This window comes from Salvelinus fontinalis, chromosome 23 (genome assembly GCF_029448725.1).
Source record: "Salvelinus fontinalis isolate EN_2023a chromosome 23, ASM2944872v1, whole genome shotgun sequence".
Classification (NCBI taxonomy): domain Eukaryota; kingdom Metazoa; phylum Chordata; class Actinopteri; order Salmoniformes; family Salmonidae; genus Salvelinus; species Salvelinus fontinalis.
In genome coordinates this window covers 19,101,782-19,116,463 of record NC_074687.1, presented here as the reverse complement: position 1 = coordinate 19,116,463, position 14,682 = coordinate 19,101,782, and the positions used below count along the sequence as shown (strand labels likewise).

The 14,682-nt window shown below is 42.8% G+C and overlaps 1 protein-coding gene across 5 annotated transcripts in view; it reads right to left on the bottom strand.

Annotated features, from left to right (window-relative positions):
- Positions 1-317: 317 nt before the first annotated feature.
- The window catches only part of LOC129820966 (M-phase phosphoprotein 8-like), a 64,682-nt gene continuing 50,317 nt past the window's right edge, over positions 318-14,682 (bottom strand). For 4 of the 5 annotated variants that reach the window (XM_055878140.1, XM_055878137.1, XM_055878135.1 and 1 more), the window contains 2 exons: positions 5,291-7,388; positions 318-5,054 (listed from right to left, as the gene is read on the bottom strand). Coding sequence is in view for 4 of the 5 variants with exons in the window: in XM_055878137.1 (XP_055734112.1) it covers positions 3,859-5,054; positions 5,291-7,364 (3,270 nt within the window). In the remaining variant the exon portion in view is untranslated. The remainder of the gene's footprint in view (positions 5,055-5,290; positions 7,389-14,682) is intronic. The other variant, XM_055878139.1, reaches the window with a different exon arrangement.

The window sequence follows — 14,682 nt, the reverse complement described above, 5'->3', positions numbered from 1 at the left end:
GAAGTCTATGGGTATCTGCTAGCATCTTGTTAGATACCCATAGACTTTCAGTCATTGTGCTAATGCTAGTTAGCGTTTGCTCACAAAACTACCTCTTAACTTCCTTCATACTGGACACAGATACATAAAAATTGTATCCACGAGTTCATCTGACTCTGGGGAAGTAGATAAAGGGCCTCATTGCCAAAATCCTGAACTATCCCTTTAAATCTCAAAACTGTTGTTTTCCATAATTGTTATTGGTACAATTCTAAATCCCTGTTGGAACATCAAGTAGGCTGTATGAATATTCTCAGAACTGAAATAACATTTGAAAGTTTACATCAAGTAACAATTTATTAACCAAGCAAATATAGTATCTTACATATACAGTACACAATGAGCACCAGGGGGCAACAAAAGGCAGCTTAACAAGAAATACATATTGAAGAAAAAACACTTAATAATGTCCATGTCTTTAGACAGTAAATAGTGGGGTGTGTAACAACAGACCCTATACAAGTCAGCCTTAATGTTGAACTTAAACAGCTGTTGTGAAATCAATATGGTTAAGACAGTAGTGAATAATATAAATATTAATATAAAAAGTGTAAATGTTAATATTAGACAAGCAATAAAACAATTACATGGAACACTAGAGCCTTATCTATATCATATTTAGCAGGAAAGACTGGTACAATAGGAATAGGTTCTGTGTGATTCTCTGAAACCAATTCCACACGTAGAACAAATGAACCAATTCCAATTGGCAAAATCACATTTACAATAGTAACTTTTGGTCAAAGACGTTGATTAGAGAACCATAAACGGCCTGAAATTGGATGGGAAGTCAACCAACATTATAGTAAAAGTTACTAGTGACCAAAAATGATTGTGGGGCAATAGCCTCCACAATATAGTATGCATTGATTGAGGGTGTGTTCGTAAATTCATTTTGGTTATTTACGATTTCAGAGCACTCTCCCTTGAGTGTGCCAGAGCGCACAATAACCCACGATTTTTTGAATAACTGTTGAATAACTGATGAACTTACGAACGCGCAACACCCGTCGAATATGACAGTTGTCAGTAAAGGTGGGAGGAAAAAAAAGCAACACAGTTACAGTCACTAACGCTCTAGATAACTAGCTCTGCTAGGGCGAGTTAAATGGTCAGAGTTAGTTCGCTCATTTGTGTCTGGAAGTAGCTAGCAAGCAAATCAAGTTCACTTTAGCAAGCTAACCAACTGCTGTTGTGAGACAGCTCTCACATGCTAATTTCTTTATAATAACTACCAGCAAACGATGTGCTACTGTTTTTGTAGCATTTCTACAAGTTCTAACACCAGATCGGTTGCTCGGCAACAACACAGCCGCTTGCACCAGGCTGCTAGTCATAAGAAATGTATGCAAACAAATCTAGGCTACTGTAGATAGCTAGCTATATAGTGGTATTCAAGCTGTTAATCAATACATGCAATGTCACTTGTTAAATCCACTTCAATCAGTGTAGAGGAAGGGGAGGAGACCAGTTAAAAGGATTTTTAAGCCTGGAGACATGGATTATGCATGTGTGCCATTCAGAGGGTGAATGGGCAAGACAAAAGATTTGTCCCTTTGAACAGAGTATGGTAGTAGGTGCCAGGCGCACCGTTTTAAGTGTTTCAAGAACTGCAAGGCTGCTGGGTTTTTCACAAATTGTCCACCACCCAAAGGACATCCAGCCAACTTGATACAACTGTGGGAAGCATTGGAGTCAACATGGGCTAGCATCCCTGTGAAACAATTGACACCTTGTATAGTCCATGCCCTGACGAATTGAGGCTGTTCTGAGGGCAAAAGGGGAAAGGTGTTCCTAATGTTTTTTTACACTCAGTGTAAGTGAGAAGTAGACATTTGTTTATCCCATGTGCAACTCTGTTGTTTTTGTCACACTACCTTGCTTTATCTTATCTATAGCTCTATCTTTATCTCAACTGGCCTACCTGGTTAAATAAAGGTGAAATATATTTATTTTTTAAATACTCCCAGTCACTTTGGGAGAAGGGTATGATGCTATGATCTGAAAGTGTCACTGACTTTGCCCGGTGCAATAGGTAGACAGATTTTTCCCTTTCAGAACCTTTCAATGGTCCTAAAGCACACACTCTGCCCACTTGGCAAGCCTAATCAACAGCACCTTTTGACTAAAGCAACTCACCAGGACTGAGATGGCTCACTGGGTCATGGAGCTGTGGGAATCTGGCTTAGTAATGAAAATGAATGTCAGCTCTAGATGCAAATATCCACAAAAACTAGCATGATTGAAAGGAATGATAAAAACAAGTGTTTTAAAAATATATATAAAAACAACTACTGATACACCAGTAGCTAGGAATACTAGCTATCTAGCTATCATTAATAACATAAGTAAAATATCCATGATAATAAATCCAAACATGCTTCAAAATGCATGGATGTAGATAGTGTATGCATGTTGGCCATGCAGTGGAGGCTGCTGAGGGGAGGACAGCTCATAATAGTCGGAACGGAGTGAATGGAATGGCCAACACATGGAAACCATACGTTTGATGTATTTGATACCATTTCACTGATTCCGCTTCAGCCATTACGACGAGCCCGACCTCCCCAATTAAGGTGCCACCAACTACCTGTGATGCCATGTATTTATAATCCATTAAAAGTCACACATTTCAAATGGAATAACCTGCTAAATTCACAAACTCAAAACCTAACCTACACATATACATTAGCTACACATACAATGGTACAGGCAAGAATACATAAAACATTTTGTACATCTGGATCCAGATCCATTTGGTGAAGTATACCATTAGTGTGATCTAAAAGGTAAAGTTATCAGTTTAACGGTCTAGGTTTGCACAACTTTCATCTACAAAGTTCAAAAAACTATTCACTGTAATTGGTACATGTAATCTATTAATGTTGAACATATATTTAGTGCTCATGCATAATATTTCACTATGTAGCCTAGATGCTACAGATAGGCCTACTAGTGGATTTGTTTCTCTCAATACAATAGAGTAACGCAATATTATTTTCAATTATATTTTATAATTTCTATGACTCCAAGTATCGATTCTCATATTATTTTGCTAGGAAGTTAACGTTAGCTAGCGCTAGTTGGCTGTACCTGTGCCAAAAGGTCCAGTATTTATTCTCTACCTTGTTCTCAACTTCTTTTTAGATGGGGAGCCAACATGTTTTCAGCACTTACTTCCATGACTGAACAAAACTCGTTTTCTCATGTTTCTCTCCTGTCCCTCTTCAGCAGACACAGTGAGCAATATGTTTGAAATATTAAATCGCAATAAAATCAAAGTATCGAATCGCAGTCCTTATAGAATCGCAATATATATACACGTGTATATATAGTATTGGCACAAGTATTGTGATAAAATCGTATTGTTAGGTCCATAGCAATTCCCAGGCCTAACGGATACGTAGGTAGAATATTCGGTATTCCCGGGTGGCGCAGTGGTCTAGGGCACTGCATCGCAGTGCTAGCTGCGCCACCAGAGTCTCTGGGTTCGCGCCCAGGCTGGGCTGGGTTCGCAGCCGGCCGCAACCGGGAGGTCCGTGGGGCGACGCACAATTGGCATAGCGTCGTCCGGGTTAGGGAGGGTTTGGCCGGTAGGGATATCCTTGTCTCAGCATGTAAAATGTAATAAAATGTATGCACTCTACTGTAAGTCGCTCTGGATAAGAGCGTCTGCTAAATGACTAAAATGTAAAAATGTAAAATTAAGTAGGTCGTGACATTATAAAAATGCAACATAATTATTGCTTTACAATGTCAGATCAGAGTGAGCAAAGATCGTCAGATTAAATCAAAAGCGTTGAAACTAGTTCAAAGAAATCATAAGTACAGATAAACAGGAAGATCTTCTGGAAGTCCCAACGGTACCTTTGGTTTCTGTTGCAACCCTGGTTTCTGTGTCCCTGGACTTTGTTTTTCATGGTCCATGTTTTGTTTGCCTGAAATATGCCTCCTGCACATTGTCATTAATGTGTTATGCACATAGTTTTTTACATCTTTCCATGTCCTGCCTTGTAGAACTGGTTCAGCTGCAATACATGCGTCACATTCCGTTTTACCTGGAATCTTCATCAGTTTAGTGAAGTCTCCAAGCTGCCGCCTGACCGCAGCCTGAGCCTCATCACTCCATATCTTATGCTTCCTTTGTGTTGCCACAGCAACAGGATCTGCCTCTACTCTCTCCTCTTGACCCTGTGCAGGTACAGTCCTTGTTCCACCAACCTCTTCCTTAGCAATCTTTGCCGATTCTTTCTTTGTCCATTTTCTGGGGTCCACTCTTGTAAGACCCTTTTTCCTTTTAAATGATTTTACTGTGTTGTGCACATAGTTTTTGATGTCTCTCCAAGTCCTGTCTCGTACAGCTGGTTCATTGTGGAGGCATACTTCACAGTCCCGTTTACCTGGAACCTTCATCATTGAGAAAAAGTGTCCCAACTGACGCTTCACCGCAGCCTTAGCCGCATCACTCCACGGCCTCACAGGACTTGTCCTCGCAGGAACTGTCCTGACAGCAAGTTTCTGCATTGTAAGTGTCTGTGTATGAAGTGTTGGCGTAATAACTGTATGCGCTGGATGTGTTTGTGCAGGAAGTGTCTGTGCAGGATATGTTCCTGCAGGATATGACCTTGCAGGATTAGTCCCCGAAGCATATGATATTGCAGGAGATGAAAGGCCATAAGGACTTGCAGGATATGATCTTGCATGATGAGTCCCTGCAGTATATGTCCCTGCAACATATGAACCTGCTGGATAGGTCCCTGCAGGATGTGTCACGGTAGGATATGCTCTCGCAGAATCTGTCCCCGCAGAATATGACCTCGCAGAATGTGATTCTGAAGGATATGACTTCTCAGGATATGTCCCAGCATGATATGACCTTGAAGGCTGTGCCTCCACAGTATATGACTTCGCTGAATATGTCTCTGTAGGATATGATGACCCAGTAGGACATGTCTCGGTAGGATATGTCCTTCCACTATCTGTCCCCGCTGGATATGTACCTGCAAAAGATGTACCTATGAAATGAATAAACAGAAGAAAAGGATTCATGAACATGTGCCATTATCATATATTGTGAAGAGGAACAGAGCAAACACTAGAGTAATAAGTTGCCAGCTTCTCAAAAATGTAGGTCTAGTGAACATGTAAATGGCACAAAAACAACAGATTTTTCCACTGAATTGATCATTTAATCCCTTAAAACACAATGGACATCTTTCTCCAAATACCCGGTAAAGCAACTAATACTCACCATATGTAGGAGAAACAACCCTTTCCTCAGATGGCCCTGGAATTACCACTGGAACCTGATCCATTGCAAGCAGCAATTTGCTGATTTGTGCTAGATGTGCTGCGTTTTCAGAGAGCCTGTAGTACTCTTTATGGATCTGGGTGTCATGTCCCAATAACTTTGCCACCTGATCTAATTCACTTTCATTCAAGTTTAGTATTTGGGAATGAATAGCAACCTCTTTCCTCACTGTCGCATGGATCAGACTTTCAGGATTCTTTGCATCACACTCATGTGCACACTTCCTCAGACAGTCAAACCCTCTGATGTAGCTTGCTGCATCCAGGCTACGTGCAAAGACATAAGGGTTGTCCTTTGACACACCAACTTTGTCTCTGTTTGCAATAAGGATCTCAAGAGATGAGATCATCCTCTCTGTTAGTAGGACTGGCATTTTCCTACCATTTTTGCCTTCTATTTCCAACCTGGTTAATTTGTCGTCACCAAGCTCCTGCTCCAGCCTTGAGAGGTTATTGAAAATGTCTGCACTAGCTGGAGCTTTCTTCCTGTTTGTGTACGTTTCCAAGAGCATTTTCGCAACTTCCCCTGTCCTTTTTCTGTTGAAGAGAGCTATTTCTGCAAGAAGAGTTTCATTGAGCTTTTTCCAGACAGTGTTGGTGGGGTTCTCCAGCAATTCTTTCTTCGCTGTGTCCTCTGCAACCTTGAGAAACTTCTGAAGTTTGATCAAATCCTCAGTTAGTGAAGACACATCAACTTCATCACACTGAGGGACAGCGCTGAGGGATAGACCGGAAAAACAGTTATTCCAATCGTTTTCAAGTAGTTCAATGAACCTTTTGGCTTGTTCCTCTGCCTCACGGTCCTCTGTCATACGACTCTCCCCAAAAGCTATTTCAGTAGCTCTTTTCAAGGAATAGCCAATCTTTAAAGCAAGAGATGGGGTCTTGTACCTGTCGGAGGCAGGGTCATGACCACTCATTTTCCTGGCAGCATGAACGGCCAATTTGAATTTGGATGGTACACATACTTCATGCAGATATTGAACACCACAGTCCATCTCATTTACAGCAAGTACAAATCTAGCCAATTCCCTCATTTTTGAACCAATGTAAGTAAACTGCGACTTGGCATGACCATGCTTTGCAGATAGTGCATTGCCATATTTACATATCAGGGGATCATTTTTGATGTGGCATGAGATGTCATCTTGATTCATATTGTGTATTATTTCTTCACATCCTCCAGTAGAATAGACAGGCAATGGAACAAGTTGAGAGGACGCAGCCTGGATCCTCACTCTTTTTCCTCCCCTCGTTTCATCTTGTCCTTTTCTAGCATTACATGAGCTCTCATGCTTCCATAAATCAATTTTGTTGAAAAAAGCTAAGCAGTGTTGGCAGGGCAGGCAGTCACGCACAGAAACACCATCGTAAGATGGTCTACACATTCTCACAATTTCCCCATCTCCACATTGAAGAACTTCAAAGTTGTGTTGATAGTTGCCTTTGTTACGGAGTTGGTCAAACAAGAGAGACCTGATTTTGGAGAGTTCTGGGAAGCTGATAGCATGAGCAACAGCTGCTTCTTCTGCGTGCATCCTTTCTAAATGTCTTGCAATGTTGTGGTGTGGTTCATTGCAATACAGGCAGAAGTGCTTTTTGTCCAATTTTCTTTTACCATCTGTCGTATCACATGCACTGACTGTCAATTTTGTGCTGGAACGTAGGCTTGACCTTGTGCCTTTCCGTGGCGCAAACTTCTTGAGGCGAGGTTTTTTAGCTTGTGCGGCTTTTTGGGGGGACGGCTCAGATTCACTATCGCAGGGGATTTCTGCATTAGATGGAAGAGTATCTGAACCACTTGGGAGGTTTGAATCCATTCTTTGTTCTTCTACCTCATCACCTGAACTGTTATCATCACTTGAACTGCTCTCTTCAGCACTATTTTTTATGTCACATAAAGCTCTCTCCATGTCATATAAAGTCTTCTCCACATCACTTGAAGTCTTCTCTTCATTGTGTAGAGGATTTCCTTTCTCGCGTAAAGGATTCTCTTCCTGGTGTTCCCCATCCATCGTTTAGGCTGCTGCCATCTGCACCTACACAAAACACAGCATTTGTTAGGAGAAACCCATCATAAGCCTAGTACATGGTAAGAATGTTGAATGGAAGTATCCCAGGTACAAGCTGTGCGTATGTGAAGAAATAGGAATATAGCCAACCACTGTTTAGGCGAGCGGGTTGATTACAAAGTAATCATAAATGAGCTCTGCTCATGGTTTCCGTTAGCCGGTAATTGCGGTCATTTATTTTTTCCCCCGGCCAAACTGACCAGGAGAAGAAAAAAAATCCCTTTGCAAAATAATGCTTTTTATTAATTGATGGACAAATCTGACAATCGTAAATACATTTGACAGTCATGCTTATTGGTCAATTTGCTAAATATTGTGGAATTAAATTGGGGCATGTGTATCTAATTTTGCATAATACCACTTGTCAGACAGCGCTAGAGCTGCAGCTCACCAGCTCATTGTTGCTGGAGTGAAATATGTGCTTTTATAATAGCGCAACAATAGGATTGCATTTCAAAAACATTTGAGCACGATTAAAAAGAGTTACTATTTGTATTATTCCTATTTGCCATGCATAGGCAACAGTAGGCTATCAGCATGTCACCAACCACTTTGCAATGTGAGCTGGAGGCAGTATGCATTTTGAAAACATATACTTAACTAATGAAACCTGAACGTTTTACTTATGAGGCATTTCTTACATTGCTTCAATGTAGCCTATGCAAAATCTGACCATAGCAACACGGAGGCAATGATTTCATAAAAACTTCCTCATATGCCATTGAAACCATGCATTTCTCTCCTGTTCTATTGGTTTTCATATCAACTTTCTTTCATTGTCCAGAAACCAAAAGGCACAATCCTAGTCATGTACTGAACAAAATATGTACACAACATGTAAAGTGTATGTCCCATGTTTCATGAGCTGAAATAAAAAAATCCCCAAAATGTTCCATACGCACAAAAATCTTCTCTCAAATTTAGTGCACAAATTTGTTTACATCCCTGTTAGTGAGCATTTCTCCTTTGCCAAACTAATCCATCCACCAGACAGGTGTAGCAGATCAAGAAGCTGATTAAACAGCATGATCATTACACAGGTGCACCTTGTGTTGAAAACAATAAAAGGCGTTTTTAAAATGTGCAGTTTTATCATCACACAACACAATGCCACAGATGTCTCAAGTTTTGAGGGAGTGTGCAATTGGCATGTAGACTGCAGGAATGTCCATCCGAGCTGTTGCCAGATAATTTAATGTTAATTTCTCTACAATAAGCTGCCTCCAACATCATTTTAGAGAATTTGGCAGTACACCCAACCGGCCTCACAACCGCAGATCACGTGTAACCACTCCAGCCCAGGACCTCCACATACGGCTTCTTCACCTGCGGGATCATCTGAGACCAGCCACACGGACAACTGATGAAACTGAGGAGTATTTATGTCTATAATAAGGCCCTTTTGTGGGGAAAAACTAATTCTGACTAGCTGGGCCTGGCTCCCAAGTGGGTGGGCCTATGCCCTCCCAAGACCGCCCATGGCTGCGCCCCTGCCTAGTCATGTGAAATCCATAGATTATGGTCTAATTTATTTATTTCAATTGACTGATTGCCTTATATGAACTGTAACTCAGTAAAATCGTTGAAAATGTTGCATGTTGCGTTTATATTTTTGTACAGTATATTAGCAACCCATCCTAGTTGTTGCATCTTTAGATTCTTTCTAAGTTTCTAACTGAGATTTTAATCTCTGTCACATATGGAGCCACACTCATCAGGTGCACTGCTTAGAATGGTGTTTTCCTGCAAATGCTTCATTACAGGAGTTGCATGTTCTGTTAAGATGAATTATCATAACCATAATGTAATTTCTGTCATTCTGAGCACCGTGTGTAGATCCCCTAATGCAGGGCAAAAAAAAATAAATCAGTGGATGGTCAGGGTGCCAGAACATAATTACAAATCATTTGTAGACTGCAAATTGACTGCAATAAGCCCAAACAGATATAATATTTGACTAAAACATAATCATTTTACACCTTGCTTACATTTGTATACGATCACATATGCAGTGCATCGGAAAGTATTCAGACCCCTTGACTTTTTTCACATACTGTTACGTTACAGCCTTATTCTAAAACTGATTACATTGTTTTCTCCACTCATCAATCTATACACAATACCCCATAATGACAAAGCAAAAACAGGTTTTTGCAAATATAAAAAATAAAAACTTAAATATTACATTTACATAAGTATTCAGACCGTTTACTCAGTACTTTGTTGAAGAACCTTTGGTAGCAGCCTCGTGTCTTCTAGGGTATGACGCTACAAGCTTGACACACCTGTATTTGGGGAGTTTCTCCCATTCTTCTCTGCAGATCCTCTCAAGCTCTGTCAGGTTGGATGGGGAGCGTCGCTGCACAGCTATTTTCAGGTCTCTCCAGAGATATTCGATCGGGTTCAAGTCCGGGCTCTGGCTGTGCCACTTAAGGACATTCAGAGACTTGTCCCGAAGCCACTCCTGCGTTGTCTTGGCTGTGTGCTTAGGGTCGTTATCCTGTTGGAGGGTGAACCTTCGCCCCAGTGAGGTCCTGAGCGCTCTGGAGCAGGTTTTCATCAAAGATCTCTCTGTACTTTGCTCCGTTCCAATTCCCCTCGATCCTGTCTAGTCTCCCAGTCCCTGCCGCTGAAAAACATCCCCACAGCATGATGCTGCCACCACCATGCTTCAATATAGGGATGGTGCCAGGTTTCATCCAAACATTCTGCTTGGTATTCAAGCAGAGTTAAATCTTGGTTTCATCAGACCAGAGAATCTTGTTTCTCATGGTCTGAGAGTCCTTTAGGTGCCTCCAAGTGGGCTGTTATGTGCTTTTTACTGAGGAGTGGCTTCCAGCTGGCCACTCTACCATAAAGGCCTAATTGGTGGAGTGCTGCAGAGATGGGTGTCCTTCTGGAAGAGGAACTCTGGAGCTCTGTCAGAGTGACCATCGGGTTCTTGGTCACCTCCCCGACCAAGGCCCTTCTCCCCCGATTGCTCTAGGAAGAGTCTTGGTGGTTCCAAACGTCTTCCATTTAAGAATGATGGAGGCCACTGTGTTCTTGGGGTACTTCAATGCTGCAGAAATGTTTTGGTACCCTTCCTCAGATCTGTGCCTCGACACAATCCTGTCTCGGTGCTCTACGGACAATTCCTTCGACCTCATGGCTTGGTTTCTGCTCTGACATGCACTGTCAACTGTTGGACCTTATATAGACAGGTGTGTGCCTTTTGCAAATCATTTCCAATTAATTGAATTTACCACAGGTGGAGTCCAATCAAGTTGTATAAAAATCTCAAGGATGATCAATGGAAACAGGATGGACCTGATCTAAATTTTGAGTCTCATAGCAAAGGGTCTGAATACTTACAGTACAAGTCAAAAGTTTGGACACACCTACTCCTTCAAGGGGTTTTTCTATATTTTTACTATTTTCTACATTGTAGAATAATAGTGAAGACATCAAAACAGCAAAGCACCAGGCACCTCCTCCTCCATACTTCACGGTGGGAACCACACATGCAGAGATCATCCGTTCACCTACTCTGTGTTTCACAAAGACACGGCAGATGGAACCAAAACTCTTGATGGTTTTTCAGACTTCACTCTCAGACACTTTCAAAGTTCTTGAAATTTCCCAGATTGACTGACCATGTCGTTTCTCTTTGCTTTTTTGAGCTGTTCTTGCCATATGGACTTGGTCTTTTACCAAATAGGGCCATCTTCTGTATACCACCCCTACCTTGTCACAACACAACTGATTGTCTCAAATGCATTAAGAAGGAAAGAAATTCCACAAATTAACTTCTAATAAGGCACACTTTAAAATGCCTTCTAGGTGACTACCTCATGAAGCTGGTTGAGAGAATGCCAAGCGTGTGCAAAGCTGTCATCAAGGCAAAGTATTGAACAATCTCAAATATAAAATATATTTTGATTTGTTTAACACTTTTTGGGTTATTACATGATTCCATATGTGTTATTTCATAGTTATGATGTCATCACTGTTATTCTATAATGTAGAAAATAGTCAATAAAGAAAAACCCTGGAATGACTAGGTGTGTCCAAACTTTTGACTGGTTCTGTATGTAAATAAGGTATTTCTATTTTGTTTTTAAAGATATTTTCACAAATTTCGAAAAACCTGATTTCACTTTGTCATTATCGGGTATTGTATGTAGATTGATGAGGGAAAACATATATTAAATCAATTTTAGAATAAGGCTGTAACGTAACAAAATGTGGAAAAAGTCAAGGGGTCTGAATACTTTCCGAATGCACTGTATGTGATGTCAACAGAGAGGTATATATTCTGGGTGATTTAAATATTGACTGGCTTTCATCAGGTTGCCCACTCAAGAGAAAGTTTCAAACTGTAACTAGTGCCTGCAACCTGGTTCAGGTTCAGTCAACCTACCAGGGTAGTTCCAAACAGCACAGGAATGAAATCATCAACATGTATTGATCACATCTTTACAAATACTGCAGAAATATGCTTTAAAGCAGTATTCAAATCCATCAGATGTAGTGATCACAATATAGTAGCCATATCTAGGAAAACCAATGTTCCAAAGGCTGGGCCTAATATAGTATATAAGAGGTCATACAATAAGTTTTGTAGTGATTCCTATGTTGTTGATGTAAATAATATTTGTTGGTCTGTGGTGTAATGAGGAGCAACCAGATGCTGCACTTGAAACATTTATGAAATTGCTTATTCCACGTACTAATAAGCATGCACCCATTAGGAAAATAACTGTAAAAACTGTTAAATCCCTGTGGATTGATGAGGAATTGAAAAATTGTATGGTTGAGAGGAATGAGGCAAAAGGAATGGCAAATAAGTCTGGCTGCACAACTGATTGGCAAAAACACTGCAAATTGAGAAATCATGTGACTAAACTGAATAAAAAGAAGAAACTGCACTATGAAACAAAGATAAATGACAAAGAATGATTGTAAAAAGCTTTGGAGCACCTTAAATGAAATTTTGGGAAAAAAGGCAAACTTGGCTACATCATTCAATTGAATCAGATGGCTCATTCATCAAAATAAACGCACTGATATTGCAAATTACTTTAATGATTTTTTCACTGGCAAGATTCGCAAATTTAGGCATGACATGCCAGCAACAAACGCTGACACTACACATCCCAAGTATAACTGACCAAACAATGAAAGACAAGCATTGTAATTTTGAATTTCATAAAGTGAGTGTGAAATCATTTAAAAAAATGATTGTTGTCTATCAACAATGAAAAGCCACGGGGTCTGACAACTTGGATGGAAAATCCTTCAACTTGGACAAAAATAGCAGATGATATTGCCACTCCTATTTACCCTATGTTCCATCAAAGCCTACTAGAAAGTGTGTGCCCTCAGGCCTGTAGGGAAGCAAATGTAATTCCGTTACCCAAAAATAGTAAAGCCCACTTTACTGGCTCAAATAGCCGACCAATCAGCCTGTTCCCAACACTTAGTAAACTTTTGCAAAAAATGGTGCTTGACCAGATACAATGCTATTTTTGTAAGGGCAGATTTCCTCCTCTTCGTCTGAAGAGGAGGTGTCGCAGGGATCGGACCAAAGCGCAGCGTGGTTAGTGTTCATCATGACTTTAAGTATGACAAAATACGTGAACACTACAAAATACAAAAACAACAAATATGAAAAACCGAAACAGTCCTATCTGGTGCATAGACACAAAGACAGAAGACAACCACCCACAAACCCCAACACAAAACAGGCTACCTAAATATGGTTCCCAATCAGAGACAATGACTAACCCCTGCCTCCGATTGAGAACCATATCAGGCCAAACATAGAAACGTGAAAACTAGACACACAACATAGAATGCCCACTCAGCTCACGTCCTGACCAACACTAAAACAAAGAAAACACAAAAGAACTATGGTCAGAACGTGACAGTACCCCCTTTGGGAGGAGTAAAAGGTGCGGACTCCGGACCCAAAGGTGCGGACTCTGGCCGCAAAACCTGAACCTATAGGGGAGGGTCTCGGTGGGCATCTGTCTTTGGTGATGGCTCTGGCGCAGGACGTGAACCCCACTCCACCATAGTCTTTGTCCGCTTTAGTGTCCTCCTTTGAGCGGCGACCCTCGCCGCCGACCCTGGCCTGGGAACCCTATTAAATGGGCCCACAGGACTGAGGGACACTTCTGGACTGAAAGACGCCTCTGGACTGAAGAAGCAGCTCCGGACTGAAGAAGCAGCTCCGGACTGAGGGGCAGCTCCGGACTGAGGGGCAGCTCAGGACTGAGGGGCAGCTCAGGACTGAGGGGCAGCTCAGGACTGAGGGGCAGCTCATGACTGAGGGGCAGCTCCGGACTGAATGGCAGCTCATGACTGGAGGGCAGCTCATGACTGGAGGGCAGCTCATGACTGGAGGGCAGCTCCTGACTGGCGGGTGGCTCTGGCAGCTCCTGACTGGCGGGCGGCTCTGGCAGCTCCTGACTGGCGGGCGGCTCTGGCAGCTCCTGACTGGCGGGCGGCTCTGGCAGCTCCTGACTGGCGGGCGGCTCTGGCAGCTCCTGACTGGCGGGCGGCTCTGGCAGTTCCTGACTGGCGGGCGGCTCTGGCAGCTCCTGACTGGCGGGCGGCTCTGGCAGCTCCTGACTGGCGGCAGACTCTGACCTGCTGAGGCGCACAGTAGGCCTGGTGCGTGGTGCCGGAACTGGTGGTACCGGGCTAAGGACACGCACCTCAAGGCTAGTGCGGGGAGCAGCAACAGGGCGTACAGGGCTCTGGAGACGCACAGGAGGCTTGGTTCGGGGTGCCGGAACTGGTGGTACCGGGCTGGAGACACGCACCACAGGGCGAGTGTGTGGAGGAGGAACAGGGCTCTGGAGACGCACAGGAAGCCTGGTGCGTGGTGTTGGCACTGGTGATACTGGGCTGGTGCGAGGAGGTGGCACCGGATATACCGGACCGTGAAGGCGTACTGGAGCTCTTGAGCACCGAGCCTGCCCAACCTTACCTGGCTGAATACTCCCCTTAGCCCGGCCAGTGCGGCGACGTGGAATAACCCGCACTGGGCTGTGCTGGCGAACGGGGGACACCATGCGTAAGGCTGGTGCCATGTACACCGGCCCAAGGAGACGCACTGGAGACCAGATGCGTTGAACCGGCTTTATGGCGCCTGGCTCGATGCCCACTCTAGCCCGGCCGATACGAGGAGCTGGGATGTACCGCACCGGGCTATGCACACGTACAGGAGACACCGTGCGCTCTTCCGCATAACACGGTGTCTGCCCGCACT